Here is a 24,752-nt window from a genome sequence, read left to right as displayed (position 1 = left end):
CTAGATAGCATATTAAAAAGCAGAGGTATTTGTCAATAAACGTACGTCTAGTCAAGGCTATGGTTTTTCCAGTAGTCATGTATGGACATGAGAGTTGGACTGTGAAGAAAGCTGAGCGCTGAAGAATTGATGCTTTTGAACTGTGGTGTTGGAGAAGACTCTTGAGCATCTCTTGGACTGCAAGGAGATCCAACCAGTCCATTCTAAAGGAGTTCAGTCCTGGGTATTCATTGGAAGCAGTGATGCTGAAGCTGAAACTCCAATCCTTTGGCCACCTCATGTGAAGCATTGACTTATTGGAAAAGACTCTAATTCTGAGAGGGATTGGAGGCAGAAGGAGAAGGGGACGGCAGAGGATGAGATGGGTGGATGGCATCACCTACTCAATGGACATGGATTTGAGTGAACTCCGGGAGTTGGTGATGGACAGGGAGGCCTGGCATCCTGCTATTCATGGGGTCGCAAAAAGTCGGACACAACTGAGCGACTAAACTGAACTGAAGGTTGGCTAAAGTCATTACCAGAATTAGAATTTGATCTTTACTCCTAACTATCATGCTGGAATCCTTTTTATGCTCTTAGTTTATTCCAACTGTCAAAAGTGGATCATCTTGAGACAAGGAAGTATTTGGTGTTAATTTTAGTACTTACTTTAAAATGTACTTACTTTAAAATGCTAAGTTTATAGTTTCAAATTTATAGTATAAAATTGTGGGAGGCAGAATGGGTGTTATTTGCTTTTTAAGAGGGAGATCTGTGACTTATTCTCTCAAAAGTACCCTTGCAGTACTATTTACGCTTAGGCAAATTATCCACAGTCTCATCAGACCCAGTAGAAATCATCATTTCTGCTTGCTTTTCTTATCACAAGTTTCCTTTCTGCCTTAAATTTAAAGGATGTAGTTTTTAGTTCTTTCAGTGTTCAGTGAGTACTCTTCATAAATAGCATTTATGTGATACAACTGCTTATGAATTTATCACTGTTTTTAATCAATAGCCCATGCATGATGACTATGATTTAAGACAAGAACAGCTAAACAAAGCTTCTCTTCTCTCTTCAAAGAAGTTTCTGGAAAACTTACTGGAGAAATTTAATTCCCATGTGGTGAGTTAAAATTAAATTTGTAATGAGTGATACCATAGAGATTGAGGATGTTCTGAAAATACAACATGGACAGTTTTTGTTCTGTTTTGTTTTAAATTGTGGCCCTCATTTCAGTATTGGTTACAGTTCAGCTTGCTCACTTACTTATTTTATTACTATAAAATAGTGTCTTAAGGCTATTTAATTATTTAGGAAAGGATAAATTACAAAGCCTTTAACTTTTTAGTTATATACCAGATTTTTACTTTTCTGCTCGCTTTAAAAATGTCATTATGAAATAATTTGCTTAAAAAAATTTTTTTATTCCTCAATCATTGGTTAACAGTTTTGGAGATGGGCAGTCTGTAACATCTAGAAGGAATATGAACAGATTGCTAGAGCTTTGCAGGTTTTATCCAAGATTGCCTTTTATACAAATATGCATTAACATTAGTTATACATGTTTGAGGAGTCTTGGTTATTCTCTTGAAATTTGACTGAATTTTAACTGTTTTCTTTCTGAGATAAGATAAGCACTGGATATACTACATTAGTAAAACAAGTACTGCTTCCAGTAGTACTCATGTTGAGAGCACTCTAAAATTCATTTTGGTAAATTAAATGTTTACTTCTCACATAATAGGATAACAGAAAAAAACCCATTATTAGCTGTGAAGCTCTCTGCACTAAGCCAAGGTAATATGTTACTTTGTTTCAGGATCATGGGACTGGTGCCCTAGTTATTAGTTCACTCTTGGACTTCCTTACTTTTGCCCTGTGTGCTCCATATAGTGAGACAACAGAAGGGCAGCAGTTCGATATGCTCTTGGAGATGGTAGCATCCAATGGAAGAACACTCTTTAAACTCTTTCAGGTGAGAGCTTACACTTTTATCAGGTAACAACTAATCCGAGAGAACCACTTTTTGGTCAGTTTGTTTATAAAATAATGTATGTGTGCTTCTGTGGTAATCTAAATAAATACAGCCTAGTATGTTATAGTATTAGAATATTTCACTGATTTCTTAATGTTTCATGTAGAGCTCTATTGATGGCTTTTGATCAATATTTGACTCTGTTGCCCATCTTTTCCATCTTAAAAGTAGTGGAAAACTGATTTTTTTCCTGTGATCAACTCAAAGTTCTCTTTTCTTTATAAATTTCCAAATATTAAGGTGAGCTTTAGCAGGGCCTTTCATGAGCAATTGAAAACATTTATTTCATATAATGCCATCATGTTTATTATGCACATGTGTATATATGATATTTATATTTATAAATGTCTATTTCTGTTAATATCATAATTATTTTATATTTATCATTCCAATAAGTAGAATATATATAATTATTCACATTAGTACTAGCTGTTTCTACTTCTGTAAACTCTCTGTAGTATCTGTAAAGGTATATTGTAAGAATACCTAAAATTTTTAAACCATACTGTGAACTGACTTTGAGATGTAGCTTTGTACTAATTTTATGGCTTGAAAGGGTGAAAGGGTTTCACTTTCAATTTTATGACTTAATACCTTGCATAAAACTGTGTATCCCTCTTAAGAGCAACCCCTAAATATGTTGGAATAAAACTCTTTTATTCTGTGATACTTTTTTCTTCCTATTTTAAAGCATCCTTCCATGGCAATTATAAAGGGAGCTGGATTGGTTATGAAGGCAATAATAGAGGTGAGAAAACAATTTTGAAAGTTCAACTTACTTGAATGTTGATTGGCTCTTTTAACTTGGGTTGACAAAGTTACTTTCAGTCTTTTATGGGAAATATGCAGTATTTCTGGGTAAGAAAAGTAATTTTAAATGTTTATATTACTTTTAAACTACTTGCAACAACAATCCTTCAATAATAAACTAAGAATTTAAAGTTCTTAAGTAAGTAGATTTAGAGCAAATGAATTTTTGTGGTCCTCCATTATTTGTTTTATTTTAAAAGAATAGTTAGCATTGTTTCTCTCTTCCTCTCTTTTATGGATGGTAGTGGTGATGGTATTGAAACTTCATTCAGGTACTAAGTCTATATGGTAATCTATTAATGGAGTTAGTTATAGCCAAGTAGTATTAAATAAATATTGAAACACAAAGTTTCTCATGCTAACCTGCATATATATTTAAGCCCCAGAGATCAGGACATGATATTGTTGGACATGAACTCTTGCTTCTGCAGGATAGTTGCTTTAGCCTTATGTGTTTTTTCTGGGGCTCAGCTGGTAGCTCAGGTGGGAAAGAAGGAATCCACTTGCAATGTAGGAGACCCCAGTTCAATTCCTGGGTTGGGAAGATCCCCTGGAGAAGGGACAGGCTACCCACTCCAGTTTACTTGGGCTTCCCTGGTGGCTCAGATTGTGAAGAAGCCGCCTGCCCTGTGGGTGATCTGGGTTCGATCCCTCAATTGGGAAGATCCCCTGGAGAAGGGAATGACTACCCACTCCAGTATTCGGACCTGGAGAATTCCATGGACAGAGGAGCCTGGCAGGCTACAGTCCTTGGGGTCACAAAGAGTAAAATACAATTGAGCGACTTTGTATAGATAGATATTTTTTAGAAGATGAGATCATGGCTATTAATATGAACTTACATACTGGATGTTTACAATATAAGGTTAATGGCTTTTATATACTTTTGTTGTCATAATTGGATAAAATGTAAGAATGCTCTCTTTGTCAAAAAACTCTGCCATTATAGTTCATAAATATAACAAGTAGCTAAATAATAAGCACAGTATTAGTATACTGTTAAACAGCTATTGAAAATTATATATAGACTTAGATTGGTTGGAACATCAAAGTTTATTTGCATTTTTAGTGTATTCATGAAATAAAAGTGAATTGTCCCCCTTCAGCTAATAGGTTCTATGCTTAATATTAGCTTCCAAAGTAAATGCCACATCTCTCACTTACATAGTTTGAAGTCGCCAAGGACAGTTAGGACCATGAGACCATACCAATGAGTCTTCCTGGATTTGATCCATTAATATATTGCCATTCATTCAGAAATATTTAATGAGTGGCAGATATAACCAAAAGGCCATTTTGACTTCAGTACAAGCCACAGGTGTCAGATTCCTAGCCAGTTACTAGAGCAGTGTCTGTATAGGGAGGCTTTTTTAATTTACACTGAAATCCTGGCAAATATCTTAAGTTGCTATTTTCTGATTGTAAAAGCAGTGTATGATCTTTTTAAGAAGTATTGGGTTTTTCAGAAAAAACACAAGGAAGAAATAAATCACCTGTATTTTTACCATCCAGAGACAACAGCTGTTAGTTTTCTGGTGAATTTCCTCTCAGACCATGTTCAAAATTATATATGTACATATACATACTATGTATATTTATATACATACTACATTCATTTGTATCAAATGGTATATGTACATATTCATACTGCATGTACATTTGTATACTTCTGAATCTTCAGTTATACTATATACTTGTACTTTTTTTCAGTAACATTGTATTTTTACTTTTTCACACATCTTAAATATCACAGTGCTTGCTTAATTCATAGCTCTGTTTATCTTTGATTAGTAGTCCTATCTATCCTACCCTTTTGTGAAAGTAAGTCTAAATAAGCAGAGTGAAATAAGAATACAAAGAACTACCTCAACATCACATCATTCTTTTTAAAAAAAAATAAAGAATTGTATTCACCATAAAAGTGAATATATCTTTGCCAACAAGAGCAAGCAGGTTTGCAGATGCCTTTGGTAGGAGTTACTGATTTCTGTAAGTCACCTCTCCCCTTCATTGGCTGATATATACTCAAGGAATGAACCTAATTTTAAAGTTAAGCAATGTATAATTCATGAGATAACTATATCTTGGAACATTAAAACCTTATTCCAAAGGCAAATAATGTTTTTAAATAACTTATAATTTTATTCACCTATGTTATTTTCAGATAATTGGAGTTGCATATTTAATTTTTTATTACATTGTATACTGAATAATTATTTTATCTAGAGATGTAAAATTAACAAAATTAAAATAGCTTGCTTTAGATTGTTGCTTTAGGGATCATCTTACCCTTTTTCCAAAGGAAGGTGACAAAGAAATTGCCACAAAAATGCAGGAGCTTGCCCTAAGTGAAGGTGCCTTACCTCGACACTTGCATACTGCGATGTTTACAATAAGCTCAGATCAAAGGATGCTTACAAATAGGTAGGTTAAATTTAATTTGCTATCAGTTAACTTGTTTAGAGGAGGGGTTCAGATATTACATAAAACAGAGTGTTTGGATTACACAGATGTTTCATTTTCTTTTGATTCACCTAGTTCTTGTCCTTTCCTTATGGAAAGATTGTACCCAAAAGATCATTGTCCATGTCCCTGCATAACTGGGGAGGAAAAAAATAAAACTGCTTTTTTCCCCCCACTCTCAGCTCATCCAGCTCTACACCACATAGTCATGGGACTGGAACATGGAAAAGAGTGCTTTGTAGCTGACGGAACTAGAACCACATGTCCCCAAGGCTTTTCTCCTTACATTTCCTCCTGGTTATCTTGTATGTAGGTGACCCACCTAGTGATTTTTAAATAACTTTGGTCTGTTAGGTACTCTAAGAAAAAGGAAAACTTAATTATCTAGCCAGCCTTACCTAATCAAGCCTATCCTAAGTCTCTTGCAGTTAAAGGTTTTCCCTTACGTAAATCATCTCTTTTAAAAAAATCCTTCAAATATGAGGAAACACACAAATCTGTTTACTCCCTGCTGTATGAATTCCGGCTCTTTTAATTCTTCTTTATAATTCTTGACGTAATACTTTAATCATGTTCTTTTTGGCTTTTTAAAATAATAGTGTAAATAGCTGACTTATGCTTACTTTATTGTAGAAATAAAATTTCATGTATTTATCACCTATGTTTGGTTATTAGCTACTGTAGTATGCTGCTCTGCCAGCAGTTTTCTGTTTTTACTATTATGAGAAGCTATCTGCATCCCTTACTTGAAAATACTAGGCATAAAAGTAGTCTTCAGTGTTGCTTGTGAAAACAAAAAGATATAAAAAGGTTATTTCCTTGATGTACTGCCTTATATATTTGCTAAGATATTACATAGTAGAGACTATTTAATATCTTATTCCATTAAACCCCTATGCTAGCCCTTTCCTATTTGTCTTACTTTTTATTAATCAGTTTAATCAATCAGTTGCATTCCCTACTGTGATCAGTAACAATATTGAAAAACTGTCAAATTATAATAGAAATACTATTTATCATTTACATTGCTTTATCTTTTATAAATTGCTGCTATAAAATGTTATCTCTTATCTCTAATTAAAATCTTTTTAGGAATCATTAATACGACACTTAGCAAATGCCAGTGAAGGAAATTATGTGTTATTACTTCAGTATGTTAATAGGCTTCCAGAGAGACATAGAGTAAACAGTTTTAGTAGTGATTTTTGTTTTTTTGGTGTCAGAACAAATCACAGTTTGGGTTTTCTTATTAAACTGCTTTCTTCTGGTAGTGAAACATATATGCCCTTAAGTGGTTATTTGGTCATTCCCCTCACAGGATTCATCCTCATTCTTATTGCAAATGGCGGTTGAATCCCTACCAAAGCATAGAAGGGTCTCTGGTGAATAAAATGTATTCCCTGTTTACGAGAAGCTTCCAGTCTGGGTAACAGATATCATCGTGGGGATTAAGATTAATAAATGACTGAGTCCTAGATTCAATGTGAATCTTAGATACTCACTTTGAATCAAAATATTCTTTTAGCTCAAAAGTGCTTTTTAAGTCTTTGTTCGGACTTCAAAACTGAAAATATTTTCTATCTCTGACCTTGCCAGGAAGTATGTATTAGAACATAGTTGACATTTGCTCATGTTCAGAATTCCAAAGAATTCCAGAATGATATGATCACTATAGCAGGACTTGTAATACAAACTAATTATATTATCAAGTCTAATTGTTTCCCTGTCTTTAAAAATATGTGGTAAGAACCTACCTCTTCATATTTAGATCTGTTGAAAATTGATGAGTTCAAGAAGGAAGCATTTTAATTTGAAGAAATACTAACTCATATATCTCAAGTTAAAATATTAATTTTTAGTATTTAACATCGGAATGATTTTTTCCTTAATTTTTATTGGAGTATAGTTGATTTAGGGTGTTGTGTTAGATCCACATGTACAGCAGTATGACTCAGTTATATATATATATCACCTCTTTTTTAGATTATTTTCACATATACGTTATTACAGAGTATTGAGTAGGTAGAATTTTTTTTTTTAACTGTAGTCTTATTTCTTACATGATATGTTGTTCTTAAAAATTCCTTTTTGTTCTAGCTGAGATAAAGCAGCAAACCTTTCTCAACGTCTGCTTTTTTCAGACAGCTAAGTAGACATTTAGTCGGACTCTGGACAGCTGATAATGCAACTGCAACAAACTTGTTGAAACGCATTTTGGTAAGTTGGTTGAATATATATTCTTACCCAATAAAATTTCATTGATAAGTTATTTATATGGTTAAGGGTTGTTGTTGTTTTTTTTTTTTTTTAGTTTACCTGTTTGTTTTTAATATAAAAGATACTAATCAAAGGAGTTATCATATAATAAATGTTATCCTCAGTAGCTAAATCATCAGTTCAGTTCAGTCAATCAGTTGTGTCCAACTCTTTGCGACCCCATAGACTGAGACATGCCAGGCTTCCCTCTCCATCACCAACTCCCAAAGCTTGCTTAAACTCATGTACATCCAGAAGGTGATGCCTTCCAACCATCTCATCCTCTGTCGTCCCCTTCTCCTGCCTTCAAACTTTCCCAGCATCAGGGTCTTTTCCAGTGAGTCAGTTCTTTGCATAAGGTGGCCAAAGTATTGGAATTTCAGCTTCAGCATCAGTCCTTCCAATGAATATTCAGGACTGATTTCCTTTAGGATTCACTGGTTAGATCTCCTTGCAGTCCAAGGGACTCTCAAGAGTCTTCTCCAACACCACAGTTCAAAAGCATCAATTCTTTGGTACTCATCTTTCTTTATAGTCCAACTCTCACATCCATACACGACTACTGGAAAAACCATAGCTCTGACTAGATGGACCTTTGCTGGCAAAGTAATGTCTCTGCTTTATTAATATGCTGTCTAGGTTGGTCATAACTTTTCTTCCAAGGAGCAAGTGTCTTTTAATTTCATGGCTGCAGATCATCTGCAGTAATTTTGAAGCCCAAGAAAATAAAGTCTCTCACTGTTTCCATTGTTTCTCCATCTATTTGCCATGAAGTGATGGGACTGATGCCATGATCTTAGTTTTCTGAAAGTTGAGTTTTAAGCCAACTTTTTCACTTTCCTTTTTCACTTTCATTGAGGGACTCTTTAGTTCTTCTTCCCTTTCTGCAAGGGTGGTGTCATCTGCATATCTGAGGTTATTGATATTTCTCCTGGCAATCTTGATTCCAGCTTTTGCTTCATCCAGCCTAACATATTTTATATGATGTACTCTGCATATAAGTTTAATAAGCAGGGTGACAATATATAGCCTTGACATACTGCTTTCCCAATTTGGAACCAGTCTGTTGTTCCATGTCCGGTTCTAGCTATTGCTTCTTGACCTGCATACAGATTTCTCAGAAGGCAGATGAGGTGGTCCGGTATTTCCATCTCTTGAAGAATTTTGCACAGTTTGTTGTGATCCACACAGTCAAAGACTTTGGCATAGTCAGTAAAGCAGAAGTAGATGTTTTTCTGGAACTCCCTTACTTTTCTGATGATCCAGCGGATGTTAACAATTTGATCTCTGGTTCCTCTTCCTTTTCTAAATCCAGCTTGAACATCTGGAAGTTCACAGTTTATGTACTATTGAAGCCTGGCTTGGAGAATTTTGAGCATTACTTTGCTAGCGTATAAGATGAATGTAATTGTGTGGTAGTTTTAACTTTGTTTGGCATTACCTTCGTTTGGGATTGGAATGAAAACTGACCTTTTCCAGTCCTGTGGCCACTGCTGAGTTTTCCAAATTTGCTGGCATATTGAGTGCAGCATTTTCACAGCATCATCTTTTAGGATCTGAAATAGCTCAACTGGAATTCCATCACCTCCACTAGCTTTGTTTGTAGTAATACTTCCTGAGGCCCACTTGACTTCACACTCCAGGATGTCTGGCTCTAGGTGAGTGTCACACCATCGTGGTTATCTGGGTCATGAAGACATTTTTTATATAGTTCTTTTGTGTATTCTTGCCACCTCTTTTTAGTATCTTCTTTTTCTATTAGGTCCATACCATTTCTGTCCTTTATTGAGCCCATCTTTGCATGAAATGTTCCCTTGGTATCTCTATAATTTTCCTGAAGAGATCTCTAGTCCTACCCATTCTGTTGTTTTCCTCTATTTCTTTGCAGTGATCACTGAGGAAGGCTTTCTTATCTCTTCTTGCTATTCTTTGGAACTCTGCATTCAGATGGGTGTATCTTTCCTTTTCTCCTTTGCCTTTACCTTCTCTTCTTTTCTCAGCTATTTGTGAGGTCTCCTCAGACAGCCATTTTGCCTTTTTGCGTTTCTTCTTCTTGGAGATGGTTTTGATCTTTGCCTTCTGTACAGTGTCACGAACCTCCATCCATAGTTCTTCAGGCACTCTGTCTATCAGATCTAATCCCTTGAATCTATTTGTCACTTCCACTGTATAATCATAAGGTATTTGATTTAGGTCAAATCTGAGTGGTCTAGTAGTTTTCCCTACTTTCTTCAATTTAAGTCTGAATTTTGTAATAGGGAATTCACCTGAGCCACAGTTAGCTCCTGGTCTTGTTTTTGCTGACTGTATAGAGCTTCTCCATCTTTGGCTGCAAAGAATATAATCAATCTGATTTTGGTATTGACCATCTGGTGATGTCCATGTGTAGAGTCGTCTCTGTGTTGTTGGAAGAGGGTGTTTGCTGTGACCCATGGATTCTCTTGGCAAAACTCTTGTTAGCCTTTGCCCTGCTTCTTTGTGTACTCCAAGGCCAAATTTGCCTGTTACTCCAGGTATCTCTTGACTTCCTACTTTTGCATACCAGTCCTCTATGATGAAAAGAGCATCTCTTTTTTGGTCTTAAGTCTAGAAGGTCTTGTAGGTCTTCATAGAACCGTTCAGCTTTTTCGGCATTAGTGTTTGGGGCATATACTTGGGTAACTGTGATATTGAATGGATTTGCCTTGGAAACGAACAGAGATCATTGTTTTGTTTTTGAGATTGCACCGAAGTACTTACTGCATTTCGGACTCTTTTGTTGACTGTTAGGGCTACTCCATTGCTTCTAAGGGATTCTTGCCCACAGTAGTAGGTACAGTGATTGTCTGAATTAAATTCGCCCATTCAAGCTAAGTCATCATATTAATTTATTTGGTGTTTGAAGGCTAGATTTTGTGTGTGCAGTTGTTTTGAAAATGGATTGTATATCTTGTTTTTTATTGTTGTTTTTAGCCCCCAGGCTTGCTGGCATACTTGGACAGCTCCGATCCAGTTCCTGAGAAGGATACTGATAGGATGCACGTTAGAGATAATGTGAAAATAGCAATGGTAAATATCCCTGTCATAAGTGTTTTTTCAGTATGAAAGAGTACTTTTTTGTGAAACACTTAATTAGTAGTATTCCTTTAAGTTATTACTATTAACAGCTTTAGTGAAGTAAAATTTACATCCCCAAAATTTAACCTATTTTTAGTGTACAGTTCTTTAGAATTAAGTTATCACCAGAATCTAATTTTATGAATAGTAATTATCTTGTATTTTTTTCTCTAACAGCATATAGGCACATTAAATAATGGATTTTTTAAAAATTTGTTTCAAATTTATAAAGTGATATTAACACATAATATATAATTGATAAATGGTGAAAGAGGCTAACACTGAAAAAATTAATCTAAGTAGGGCTTTTTTTCCTTTACAAAGCAGTCTTAATTATTACTGGTGGCTATCTTTGAGAAAATTACTTAATGACTTTCAAGATATGCTGTTGTAATGATGTCATATAATAACAATTAGAATGTGTTTGTTTCCTTTCTTCACCTCATTTCTCTGTCTGCACCCATCTCCCACTTAATATCTTGCTATCCCTCTAAAATATTCATTTTGTAAAATAGAAAATTTAAGATTTCTTGGACAAAATATATAATATGTTGTGGAAATGTTCACTTTGTTTTTCCACTGTTTTTTTTTTTTTTCTGAGTATTTGTTTAATCATGTAAAATAGTGTGACTCACTCTAATTATATTTTTAAAATAAATTCACAAATATAGGACTGTAATCGAATTCAACATTATTTAATAGGATCAGTATGGAAAATTTAATAAAGTTCCAGAGTGGCAAAGACTAGCTGGAAAAGCTGCTAAAGAAGTTGAAAAATTTGCCAAAGAAAAAGTGGATCTTGTCTTAATGCACTGGAGGGATAGAATGGGCATTGCACAAAAAGAGGTAAAAATAAAGTCTTCTTCTGAACTTCTAAGACTTCCATGTATCCTAGGTTACTTCAGTTGTCACTGTTCATAGAAATGGTAGTCAGATACTTTTGACGGAACACCTGAAAAGATACGTCACCTAGTTCTGATTATGTTTTATATAAATTCTTCTTAATTCATAGTTTCATGAATCAGTGGTTAGGATTTTAATCATTTAATATAAAATTCCACTCTTGGGTTTCCCTGGTGGCTCAGATGGTAAAGAATCTGCCTGCAGTGTGAGAGACCTGGATTCAATCCCTGGTTGGGAAGATCCCCTGGAGAAGAGCATGGGAACCCACTTCAGTATTCTTTCTTGAAGAATTCATGGACAGAGGAGTCTGGTGGGCGCCGGTCCTTGACAGTGGAGCCTTGCAGGCTCTAGTCCACAGGGTCACGAAAAGTCGAACATAACTGAGCAACTGCCACTTTCTCTTTTCACTCTTAATTTTTCTTCCATAACTGAACAGTGTCCACACTTTAAATTTCATATATATCTTTTTCCTTCCTTGTCTGAACTTTGTTTTGTTATCTATTGAAATAAAACTGCCCTTCTTGTTTAGCTTTTTTGAGACAAGTATTTTGAAAATAAGATTAACATTGTTAAATTTACTGTATGTACTTAAATTTCATTATTACTTCTTCAAATCAAGGTCAGATCTGAAACAGTTTGTTTCATTCTTCAGCATGTAGTATGTGCTAGAGAACCTCATCCAGTAATGTTCATCCTTCTATCTAAGATGGAATGTACCGTGGTTGAAAATGGTTTAAGGTTTCATGTAAAAGTTGACTTGATCTCAGATTTTGTTGACCATGTTTATATTCTTTCTCTTGAACCATCTCTTTATTTAAGGTAGCTGTTTTCTTATTCAAGGAAAATAGTATGTCTCTAAAAATAAATAGGTTTCTTAACGAATTTCCAGAATGTCTAAACTTAAGGCATCAGGTGCACCAGAACAGAAATATTATTATCTTATGTGTCTATCTGAAATTGAGACCAAAATTCAGTTCTTTAGAACTTGAGCATAATGAGTTAATGTTAATTTGAATGAGTGACATATCACTATAAAGAATCAATAGATAGGCTTTCAAATGTCTAGGATAGTAAAAAGACTGAACTTTGAATTGGTTAACCTACATCTGAGCCTGGTTCTGTCACTTACTAACCCATATGGTAAGTTAAGGGTTTTCAGAATTTTATTTTCCTTTTTCATAAAATCAGAATAGCAGTACCTCTTATCTCTGTCCTTTGAGGTTGCTTTGATGCACAAGGAAGTTAGTATTAAAAGTACGTATAATAAAAGGCAATACATGTCATGATAATATTGCTATAGCATTTGAAAATTGAAAGGCTTTAGATATGAACGATTTTCATAGTTATTAAAAATAGCAAGCTTCTGGGTTCAAGTAGTTAAACCCATTGCTGAAGTAATACTTGTTTCAAGCTGTTGGGTGTAATTATACAGAAAATAAGTTTTTGCATCAGATTTCATATATAACATTTATCCAGTATAAAATTGAACACAAAGCTATTTTAGCTAGAAATGTGAATGGCATCTATTATTTAAAGGTAAGAATTAAGATGGAAAAGAAATATTTTTATTTTCAATAATGTTTTATCAGTTAGTTGGTTTCATTTACATGAGATATTACCTAAAGTGCTAAGCAAATAATGACACCAAATATTAATATGCTAGTCAGTAAATTATTGTGGTAGTAAACTAATTATTTCTGCCAGAGTACTGTTTTCAACATTAATTTCTTTATAAAACAGTGAATAATCTTTGTGACTACTTTATTCATGGAAACATTAATATCAAAATATGTAATTAATGAGCTTCAACTAAAGTCTGAAAATTAATCATTGTCCAGATTAACTATTTAGTCTTAAAATGACCTGCATTTCTTATGTAATCAGAATGTTTAGAAAGTCAGTTCCATTTCTGATGTTCTGTGTTGTGTTAATAATAACCTTTGGCTAATGTATAGAATTGGTTTTTTCTTATTTATGTTATGTAAATTTTTTTTACAGTTTAGGGGTTTGTTTAGCCACTTAGAGCTTTTAACCTACATCTCTAAATTAGCTTAGTTTATGACAAGCTGGTTGTCCTTTTTCTGCATAGTGTTTACATTTTTATAATTCTAGACTCCCAGCTTTTTGTCCTGAGGGCAGGGGAAATTGAAGATAGTATTACTTAATTAGAGGTTTTAAGGAAAGGTTTGTCCTTAAAACTAAAATTTTGAGCTATTTATATACTGTATTCAAGTCACCTAACATTAGTTTTCATGATAATGCATAGAATTAAAATTTGTAGGGAGTATTTCTTCAGTCAATATGTTTTATATTTCAAACAGCATTTACTTTTTAAAATTTACTACTTTGCCTTTATTCTTTCTGTGATATCTACTCTGTTTTATTGGTTTATTTTATATAGTTTGCCACTTCCTTAATGAAGTTACTGACTTTCATGTTTTAATCTATGCTGCTTTCTACTTTTAGAAAGTCACATTGACGATTAGTATTTCATGATTGATATCTACATATTTTACTTGGAACAAAGGTTCTTAACCTTCAGACTTCCAAGAAATCTTTGAAATCTTCCCCTCCAGTTATAAACCTTATGTATGTGCCTTTCTGTGAAATATGACCATAACTTTCTTTGAATTCTCAGATACGTTTATGACTGCCTAAAATTTGGTTCATAGTCTTTAGAGAAGTAGGTGGGCCTTTAGTCTTAAAGATAATTTTTACTGATGGCATCCTTGCAGAATTTGTGTAATAGAGATAGTGTAGATATATAGGCTCACTCATTTTTATTTAAAAAAATTTTCCCCCCTTTTAACAATTAAATTCAGGACAGAAACAACATGATGAGTTTAAGTCCCTGCTACATGTATGAAATACACTAAACTGCCTGGTATGTGAAGTTGTCTTTGATATTCTTTGTTTAGTAAATTGAATTCAAGTTGTATTTCACATGTATATGAATATAGCTACTTAGTTTTTGTCCATCAGCTATTTCAATTTATACTTGTTCCTCTTGTCTTTGGTAGCAATTTAGTAACCTCTAATCTTTTGTGTTTATTTTTTTGCTATGATATGATTTGTATATTAACTGCATGTAAATGTTTAAAATAAGTCACCTGTTTTTCACTGTTATTAACAAAGTTTGGATTTGAAAAAATAATTTCAGGCTACATGGAAACTATTTCAGCAACACTATAGTAATACATGCTGACAAAGTATTATAAATACATTGTGATATAATCTCATATTCTATATTTTATAGATTCTGTCTCATTAATTTTGTCTCTGCCAAAATTTGATAATGGAAATGTTTCTCATCACTTACAAAATAATGAGATTCTCACTGAGCTTATTTAAATAGTTCCTGATTGAGCACTATGACATTTTTTTCTTTTCCAGAATATAAATCAAAAGCCAGTAGTTCTTCGAAAGAGAAGACAAAGAATAAAAATAGAAGCAAACTGGGATCTCTTCTATTATAGGTAAACTTTAGGCCTCTTTTCCAGTTAATTAAATTTAGCATTGGTCTTAGAAAAATCATGACAATTTTTTCTTTGTTTCTTTGTTTTTGCCTGAATGCAGTGCTTTATGCTATAGGTATTTTTTATGCTATCAGGGTGAAGAATTATAGCTGTTAAGTTTGGTATGATTAAAAAAGAAAGATTGGTATGATTAGTGATGCTTTCATAAAATTAAGACTTTCTGTAGAGTGTTGGTAGTCTGATGACCCAAAAGAACTTTTAGAATTATTAAGGCTTAGAGATGGTTACTTTAAAACACTTTATTGTGGCTTAGATATAACTGTAACTTCTTTAAGCCTTGTTGGAAATACAGTCTTAAAAGAGGTGGATGATGAAAACATAAGGAGACTTGTGGGAAATGGACATCCAGGGAGCTGACCTCATATACTTTTCCAGCCTTTCTAATATGGTAGACTCTGCTGCTGCTGCTAAGTCACTTCAGTCGTGTCTGACTCTGTGCGACCCCATAGACAGCAGCCCACCAGGCTCCCACGTCCCTGGGCTTCTCCAGGCAAGAACACTGGAGTGGGTTGCCATTTTCTTCTCCGATGCATAAAAGTGAAAGTGAAGTCGCTCAGTCATGTCCAACTCTTAGCGACCCCATGGACTGCAGCCTACCAGGCTCCTCCATCCATGAGTGGGGTGCCATTGCCTTCTCCATGGTAGCCTCTCTTCCCCATCTACTGTTTCATCTCAGCATCCTCCATCTTAACACCCTCCCCACACACTCACAGTTATACACACATTGAAGGACTTTGAAACATTTGGTGGAGTTTGCAAAAACTTTTTTGAGATAATTCACACTACTCAGTCTGGAAGCTGCTATTGATTATATAGGGGAAAATAAGTGCTTTAGAATCTTCCCACAGTACCTTATGAGTGTAGTGTGTTTATAATATGGCCTTAAGAATATTCCTTGGTTTTCTTCTTCTGGAATTTCTCAGTTGTGTTGCCCTCCCTAAAATTTCCTTGAAATTCTGGTATCAGACTTTTTAGGAGGATTGCAGGTTAAAAGTGAATGGTAGGAAGCCCACCCACCCTTAGTTCAGACTTGAGTTCAAATTTATTATGATAGTTAAATAATTCCAGGAATAAAAGAAAGGTATTTTGAAAATATCTGTCAGAGGTTGGCAGTTTAGTAGTATTTTTTCTTGGATAGTTAGTAAGGTTCTAATCTGGAATGTTGCTCATCCCACACACTTCCACACTCAATTATCCAGAAATTCTTATCCCCAACCTGTAATGTCATCTATTTATAATTCTTTTCTTAATTTATATTAACAATAAATATTAAAATTAAAGTATCAGTTCCTTGTTTTGAAATCCATACAGATTTGTTTTATGGTTTGGCTTCATTTTTCCCCCTCACCATTTTATAATGAAAACTTTCAAATGTACCGAAAAGGTAAAAGAATTTTACAGTGAGCACTTGTATACCTGTGATTGAAATTTTACTATTAATATTTTACTATACTAACTTTACAGAGATTTTATTTTCTTTATTTATGTTTGCTAAAGTTTATTAATTCTCCTGTTGCTTATTATAAGTTATTGTTAGGCAGATTTGTAGATTTTTAAAATTATTTATTGCTTCCCACTATTTTCTGATTACATGTATATCTAGGTTTGGTCAGGACCATGCCAGGTCAAACTTAATTTGGAATTTCAAAACACGAGAAGAATTGAGAGATAGTCTTGAATCTGAAATGAGAGCATTTAATATTGATAGAGAGCTTGGTAGTGCTAATGTTATCTCCTGGAACCATCATGAATTTGAGGTAAATTTTAATTTTTGTAGTGTATTTATTTTTTAAAAGTGTTAGTTTGGAGTTATGCTTTTTTTTAATTTGTAATTGCTTAATGTATATCTCTCCCTTTCACTTATAATTTTATACAGGAAATATTGGAAAACTTTTACTTTGCCTGAGACAAATGAAAAATTAAATTTGTTAAGTACCTGAGTTTTGTACCTGAAAATCATGTAGGAGTTTTAATAGATTTGATCCTATGCATTCTAGATCTGTTCTGTGCTTGTTTTCTTTCCCTTTAGATTCTTTGTTGAAACATACTTGTTCCTCTTATTTCTTGTACCTTGTTCAATAGACTTTTTGTGTTATTTTAATTCTGAATGTGGCCTTTTTTTTGCTGCTCTATTGAAATAGTGATGTGAATAATGACAAAATAAGAACAAGAAACATGGTGGTGGAATGCTCTCTTGTGTGTCTAAATTTTTATTTTAGCTGTAAATTTGATCATGTTCATGACTCTGCTGACTTTGCTCTTTAACCCAACCGCATTTCTTAAACTTACTGATAATTTGTTATTGCTCATCGCCTCCCCTTTGAAAAACCTGTCTTTACTGTGGTTTTGGGAATCTGTATTCTTGAGGATTTTCTCCTTCACTGTCCATTCTGCCTCCTTTGCTCATTTTTCCTTACTGTTCAACTGCTAAATGTTGCTTGGCCCTGAAGGATCAGCTCTTGGTCTTCTTTTTCATTTATATTGACTCAGTGCTCTTATCCATTCTCATGGGGGTTTTTTTGTTGTTGTTGTTATTTACTGATGGAGAAAGTAATTACTTTAGCAAAGTAATGCTCAAAATTCTCCAAGCCAGTCTTCAACAGTACGTGAACCGTGAAATTCCAGATGTTCAAGCTGGGCTAAGAAAAGGCAGAGGAACCAGAGATCAAATTGCCAACATCTGTTGGCTCATCGAAAAAGCAAGAGAGTACCAGAAAAACATCTACTTTTGCTTTATTGACTGCACCAAAGCCTTTGACTCTGTGGATCACAAAAAACTGTGGAAAATTCTTAAGAGATATGGGAATAGCAGACCACCTTACCTGCCTGAGGCTTCCTTGGTAGCTCAGATGGTAAAGAGACCGCCTGCAATGTGGGAGACCTGGGTTCAATCTCTGGGTCAGGAAGATCCCCTGGAGAAGGAAATGGCAACCCACTCCAGTATTCTTGCTTGGAAAATCCCACGGACGGAGGAGCCTGGCGGGCTTGGTGGGCTATATAGTCTGTAGGGCCACAAAGAGTCGGACATGATTGAGCGACTTAACACTTTTTACCTGCCTCCTGAGAAATCTGTATGCAGGTCAAGAAGCATCAGTTAGAACTGGACATGGAAAAACAGACTGTTTCCAAATCGGGAAAGGAGTACGTCAAGGCTGTATATTGTCGCCCTGCTTATTTAACGTACATGCAGAGTACATCGTACAAAATATGCTGGGCTGGATGAAGCACAAGCTGGAATCAAGATTGCCGGGAGAAATATCAATAACCTCAGATATGCAGATGACACCACTCATATGGCAGAAAGTGAAGAACTGAAGAGCCTCTTGATGAAAGTGAAAGAGGAGAGTGAAAAAGTTGGCTTAAAACTCAACATTCAGAAATCTAAGATCATGGCATCTGGTCCCATCACTTCATGGCAAACAGATTCTGAAACAATGGAAACAGAGACTTTATTTTTTGGGGCTCCAAAATCACTGCAGATGGTGACAGCAGCCATGAAATTAAAAGATGCTTGCTCCTTGAAAGAAAAGCTATGACAAACCTAGACAGCATATTAAAAAAGCAGACTTTGCCGATGTAGGTCCGTCTAGTCAAAGCTGTGGTTTTTCCAGTATTTATGTGTCGATGTGAGAGTTGGACTATAAAGAAAGCTGAGCAGTGAAGAATTGATGCTTTTGAACTGTGGTGTTGGAGAAGACTCTTGAGAGTCGCTTGGACTGCAAGGAGATCAAACCAGTCAGTCCTAAAGGAAATCAATCCTGAATATTCTTTGGAATGACTGATGCTGAAGTTGACGCTCCAATATTTTGAGCACCTGATGTGAAGAACTGACTCACTGGAAAAGACCCTGATGCTGGGAAAGATTGAAGGCAGGAGAAGAAGGGGATGACAGAGGATGAGGTGGTTGGATGCCATCACCAACTGAATGGACTTGAGTTTGAGTAAACTTCTGGAGATGGTGATGGACAAGGGAGCCTGGCGTGCTGCAGTCCATGGGTCGCAAAGAGTCAGACACGACTGAGTGACTGAACTGAACTGAACTGATGGAGAATCCCATGGACAGAGGAGCATGGTGGGCTAGAGTCCATAGGGTTGCAAAGTGTCAGACATGACTGAGCAACTAGCACATACACACAATGATGGCTTTAAGACATTTATCGTCTGCTTAGACTTTCTTTTCTAGATTTCATGCTTTTGCTTTATGAATTGGATATCTGATAAACTTCCAGAACTTAGCTCTAAAACTGTGCTCTGCTTCTTCCCTCAAATCTAGTTCACATATAGTCTTTCTAATCTTAGATAATGACTACTCCTTATTTTCTAGTCAACACCCTTGAAATCATCTTTTTTCTTATGCCCCAATTCATAGAATTTGTCAGCAAATTCTATTCAGTGCACCTTCAAAATGTACCCAGAATCCAGCCCTCTTCTCTTTATGGGATTGTAGCAATTTCTGCGCTTCCACCATTGCCTCTCTGCAATCTGTTATCTACTTGGTTAGCAGTATGATCTTGTTATAGTGTAAGTCAATCTTGTCACTTCTCTGCTCAAAGCACTCTGGTACTTCTATAGCTTCCCAACTCACTTAGTAAAAGCCTGGGTCTTTAAAATGACTTACAAAACAAAATATGTATCCCCTAAATCGAAGCAGTGTTTCTGTGATCTCATCTCCTGGTATGCTGTCACTGTTGACTGGCCACTCTGGCTTCCCCAAAAACATGAAATTCATATTCTTGAATCAAGGTCTTTCTACTTGCAGTTCCCTTTGCTTAAAATTTTATTTTCTGCAGAGAGCTTCATTTCCTTCAAGTCATTTGCTAGATGTCATCATCTGAGTGGGCCTTCTCTGGCCACTGTGTTTAAAATTACAGCCTTCATAAACATGTGAACACACACACACATAGGCACACATATTCTGTCTTCCCACTCCCTCCTTGCTTTATTTTATTCCATAGTACATACTATCACCCAACTATCATATATATATTTCTTTTTTATCTGCTACTCCTGTAAGGACAGAATTGTTTGTTAGTTTAATGCTACATCCCTAATAACTAGAACAGTGCATAATGCATACCTTATGTTCTTAATAAATGGGGTTGAACAAATTGAAAATCGGAATTTATGGGAAAAAATGAAATAGATATACATATACATTTTATACTGTATAGTTTATAATTTTAGAAAACAGTCGTTGTAGGCTTTGGTAAAAGAATTTTGATTATCTGGTCAAGAAATTCCTTTTTATAGTTGTTCGCAAATCTTCGCTTGAGACAAACCCCAGTTCCAGATCATAGGCTACTCCCTCACATGTTAATTCCAATGTGTAACCTGGATATATGGAGAATAGAATGAATACTATATAAAAATTAATACTATAAAAAATGTCATAAAATATAGTTGATGTGTTGGGAGATCAAAGAAGGCCCTAACTCATACAAGTACCATGTATGAGTTTGGCAAACTGTGTGTGGTGTGTAATCATTTACTTTTTGCTTAGTTGTAGCCAGATTATCTCTTTATGGTATTTTGGTGTTTTCTTCCCTTAAATCTTCATGGACAATATATAGTCCTCTGACAGTTTTTATTTGAAAGCCTTTTGAAAGTTTTATATTCATAAAACTAGTGTGGAATTCTGACTCTCAGCATTTAACTGAACTAAGTTATATTAATAATAATTACCAGACGTTTTAAGAAATGATGATTTTTTGTTGTTAAAGACTATCTCATCAAGAAAAGAAGAAAGCTCTGAACAGGAAGAATTTTAAGAAATGATTGTGTGAAAATTTCCAAAACTGTATTGTAAACTATAATAATGTAATTTGCTTTTATTAATAAAGGTTAAATATGAGTGCTTGGCAGAGGAGATCAAAATAGGAGATTATTACCTGAGATTACTATTGGAGGAAGATGAGAATGAAGACAGTGGATCAATTAAGCGATCGTAAGCTACTCTTCATATCGTTATATTTGTTTTCACTGTTAGTCTCATGGTTAATTCTATTATGAATTTTTTTTTTTAATCTAGGTATGAATTTTTCAATGAACTTTATCATCGTTTCCTACTCACCCCAAAAGTAAACATGAAGTGTTTATGTTTACAAGCCCTTGCTATTGTTTATGGCAGATGTCATGAAGAAATAGGACCTTTTACAGATACAAGATATATCATTGGAATGTTAGAAAGGGTAAGGATGTCAGTAAAAGAAACTGCTATTTGATAATGTCACTGGAGTATATGTTAAATTTTCAGAACTAAAGTACTATTTGATCACATTGCTGCCAGAACTTTCTACCTGAGTTTTTCTGTTGTTTATATTATAGTTATTTAAATATAAGTTAGGAAAACAGGGAAATAACTAATGGGTTAGCATTTGTCCATGTCAGTTTATTTTTTTAGTTGCTACTTGTGAACTTTAGTGACCTATTTGCCAATCTTTAAGTATGGATGAATTAGACAGGTGTATAAAAGAAATAGTGACTTTCAGAGTTGAATATTCTTTTGAAATGGACATTTTGGAAGAATCTTAAATGATGCTAGCATACTAAGCTTCAAAGTGTAAAAATAGTAAAACTTTTAGAAAGGGAACCTTGAGTTAGCATAGTTTAGGAGTGTTTTTTTTTTTTTTTTAATTTAATAAAGTTTGTTTAACATTTGAGCAAGGTGAGACAAGAACAAACTGACGTATTCATCCATTATACAGCTCAAATTTGAGCATTACTTACCTCTTACAGTTTATACATCTTATTCTTTCGTTTTGTGTTTGCATTCCTTTTAACAATTTAAATTTCAGTGTTTCAGCCTTAGAATCATTTCACCAGTTTTTAAAATGGTCGTTGGTGCTTGCTATAATTGCCTTAACTCTCAGCCATACTTTGTGGGATAGAAAACTGGTTCTGAGTAAGTTCAGAGAACAGACCCAGGAAATAACCAGATGAAAATTCTTTATTTCACTGTTACACCAGATTTCACAATTGAATTCTAATTCACTCTTATTCGAGTGAACCTGAGTACTTGTGACATAGCATTTGTGTTTTAGGCAGATAAATTTTTTCTTATTGTGTTCATGATTATGTGAATTATGTGAAATATCATTAATCAGTTCTTTATAATTTTTACTTGAGAGTATCATTTGGGCCAATTTTTTCATTTATTTCAGTTTTTAATGTGCATTCTTAAAGGCTATATATTAATCTGTTTATGACTTAAAGTATCTGCCTTTCTAGAGAAATTAGACATGTTTTATAAAGTTACAAAAAATGTAAGACATTGAGAAATTGCAGTTATTGACAGTCTTCTCTGATATTCTTTGTTTGCAGGATGACGTTATTTCTTTTTGGCTGTTGGTTGGCTTTGTCCAGTGATGATAATGTCTTAATCTGTGTTTGTATTTATTCACTTCTGACTAAATTCTTGTTTATTTCAATAGTGTACAGATAAACTTGAACGGGATAGGTTGATCCTCTTCCTTAACAAGTTGATCCTTAATAAGGTACAGTATTTTGCATAATATGCTGCTGTTTCCAAGTTAAGTCACACATATGTAAAGAAGAGAAATGATTACCGTGTGGATTAATTATCAAGACATGGTTCTTGTCTAATTTTCTCTTTTTAGATCAGGAAACTCTGTGTGCACTCAACTCTTGAAGGGAAAAGTTCTTGCCAGATGTTCATTTTTTTTTTTTAGTTGACACTGATTTGCTTAATTTCATTCTCATTTTTAGTAAATAATGCAGATGTTTTTCAATGAAATAAAATAAGTTCTATGAAAATTTAATTTCAATTATAATCTCTTCCTAACTTCTAAGAAATTATCAGTTTTATCTTGCTTACAAAAACAAACAGGAATTAAATTTTTTTAATATACTAGATTCTACTTCTAATTATAGAATAATCTATTTATTAACAAAAAGATATTGGAAAGATGGAGGATAACTACAGAACCAGAGTTTATTCCATCCAGTCTTTAATTTATTTTTGTTTTGCTCAGAACATATTTAAGTAAAAATTCTTTATGTGAACTCTCTGTAATATTGTTTTGCCTTTTTAACTTTTATCTAAATTGATACTCCTTGAACACAAAATTCTGAAAATACTGAGTAATACCATTTATATGTTAGTTTTTCCAAAGTGAATCCACATATTCCACATATATATTCCATATATTCCACATAAAAGGGTCTCTTCTTTGAGAACCTTTTAGGTAGTCATATCTGTTGGAGAGAAAGATTTTGAATTGTGTAAACATGTTTCTGTGTTTCAGAAAAATGTTAAGGACCTGATGGATTCAAATGGAATTAGAATCCTTGTGGATTTGCTTACCCTTGCACACCTCCATGTAAGCCGAGCTACAGTACCACTGCAGGTACGCATGCTTATCTAGATTTCATAAGTTTAACCTTCTTTGAATATGAATTTAGCATCAAAAGAATCATGACCTCAGATCAAAAGAATCTGGGACAACATTAAACCACTACCTGCATTCACATTATAGGGGTCCCAGAAGAAGAGAGTGAGTAAAAGGACCCGAGAAAATATTTGAAAAGATAATAGCTGAGAGCTTCCCTAACATGAGGGCTTCCCTGGTGACTCAGAGGGTAAAGAATCCACTTGCAATATGGGAGACCTAGGTTCAGTCCATGGAGAAGGGAATGGCAAGCAACTCAAGTATTCTTGCCATGAGAATTCCGTGGACAGAGTCGCCTGCTGGGCTACAGTCCATGGGGTCACGAAGAGTCAAATATGACTGAGCAACTTATGCTTACCCTAACGTGGGAAGGGAAGTAGTTAACCAAGTCCAGGAGGCACAGAGAGTCCCAGGCAGGATAAACCCAAGGAGGAACATACAAAACACATAGTAACCAAACTGACAAAAACTAAAGATAAAGGTAAAATATTAAAAGCAACAAGGGAAAAATGAGAACATGCAAGAGAACTCCCATCAGGCTATCAGCTCATTTCTCAGCAGAAACTCTTCAGGCCAGAAGGGAATGGCATGATATATTTAAAGTGATGAAAAGGAAGAACCTGCAACATTGCTGGGTGGAATATTTACCCAGCAAGACTCTCCTTCAGATTTGATGAATCAGAAAATTTCTAGACAAGCCAAAAGTTAAGAGAATTCAGCTTTACAACAAATGCTAAAGAAACTTCTCTAGGCAGGAAACAAGAGAAGGAAAAAACCTACTTACAGAAAGTAAACCCAAAACAACTAAGAAAATAACAGGATCATACATATTGATGATTAACCTTCAATGTAAATGGATTAAATGCACCAAGCAAAAGACATAGACTGGCTGAGCAGATGAAAACATGTGCATATATGCACTGCCACTTACATATCACTCTGCGTGAATCCCCCCCAAATTGTATGCAATTATTTTATATTGTTAGGTTAATCATGTTTTCATTATGGCTTGCAGTTGTAATTACCTATGATTATGTAACTATTACTCAGTACCATTGTCTGATAATTAGTCAGCAGAAAAATAATAGAACTCTGTATCATCAAAACTACAATTTAACTGAAAGACTTCTTCTAATACCTAACTTAAGAGAAAGGATCTATACTTATCTCATTGGTGATATTTTTAGTGTTAATGTTAAATTTTTGTTTAATCTTTGAGGAGGTGAGTAGAATTGTGTACAAAGTGCTATTTCAGTATTCAG

The 24,752-nt window shown here is 34.4% G+C and overlaps 1 protein-coding gene across 3 annotated transcripts in view; it reads left to right on the top strand.

Moving 5' to 3' along the window:
* DNAJC13 (DnaJ heat shock protein family (Hsp40) member C13) overlaps window positions 1-24,752 on the top strand; it is a 163,967-nt gene that overhangs the window by 71,997 nt on the left and 67,218 nt on the right. For all 3 annotated transcript variants that reach the window (XR_011561546.1, XM_019962425.2, XM_070770885.1), the window contains 13 exons: window positions 998-1,105; window positions 1,803-1,958; window positions 2,710-2,766; window positions 5,131-5,252; window positions 7,433-7,508; window positions 10,500-10,595; window positions 11,346-11,489; window positions 14,940-15,022; window positions 16,686-16,839; window positions 20,923-21,026; window positions 21,111-21,270; window positions 22,513-22,575; window positions 23,347-23,448. Coding sequence is in view for 2 of the 3 variants with exons in the window: in XM_019962425.2 (XP_019817984.2) it covers window positions 998-1,105; window positions 1,803-1,958; window positions 2,710-2,766; window positions 5,131-5,252; window positions 7,433-7,508; window positions 10,500-10,595; window positions 11,346-11,489; window positions 14,940-15,022; window positions 16,686-16,839; window positions 20,923-21,026; window positions 21,111-21,270; window positions 22,513-22,575; window positions 23,347-23,448 (1,425 nt within the window). In the remaining variant the exon portion in view is untranslated. The remainder of the gene's footprint in view (window positions 1-997; window positions 1,106-1,802; window positions 1,959-2,709; window positions 2,767-5,130; window positions 5,253-7,432; window positions 7,509-10,499; window positions 10,596-11,345; window positions 11,490-14,939; window positions 15,023-16,685; window positions 16,840-20,922; window positions 21,027-21,110; window positions 21,271-22,512; window positions 22,576-23,346; window positions 23,449-24,752) is intronic.

This window comes from Bos indicus, chromosome 1 (genome assembly GCF_029378745.1).
Source record: "Bos indicus isolate NIAB-ARS_2022 breed Sahiwal x Tharparkar chromosome 1, NIAB-ARS_B.indTharparkar_mat_pri_1.0, whole genome shotgun sequence".
NCBI classification, from domain to species: domain Eukaryota; kingdom Metazoa; phylum Chordata; class Mammalia; order Artiodactyla; family Bovidae; genus Bos; species Bos indicus.
Note: the sequence above shows the minus strand (reverse complement) of the source record. Positions and strands in the feature narration are given on the sequence as shown.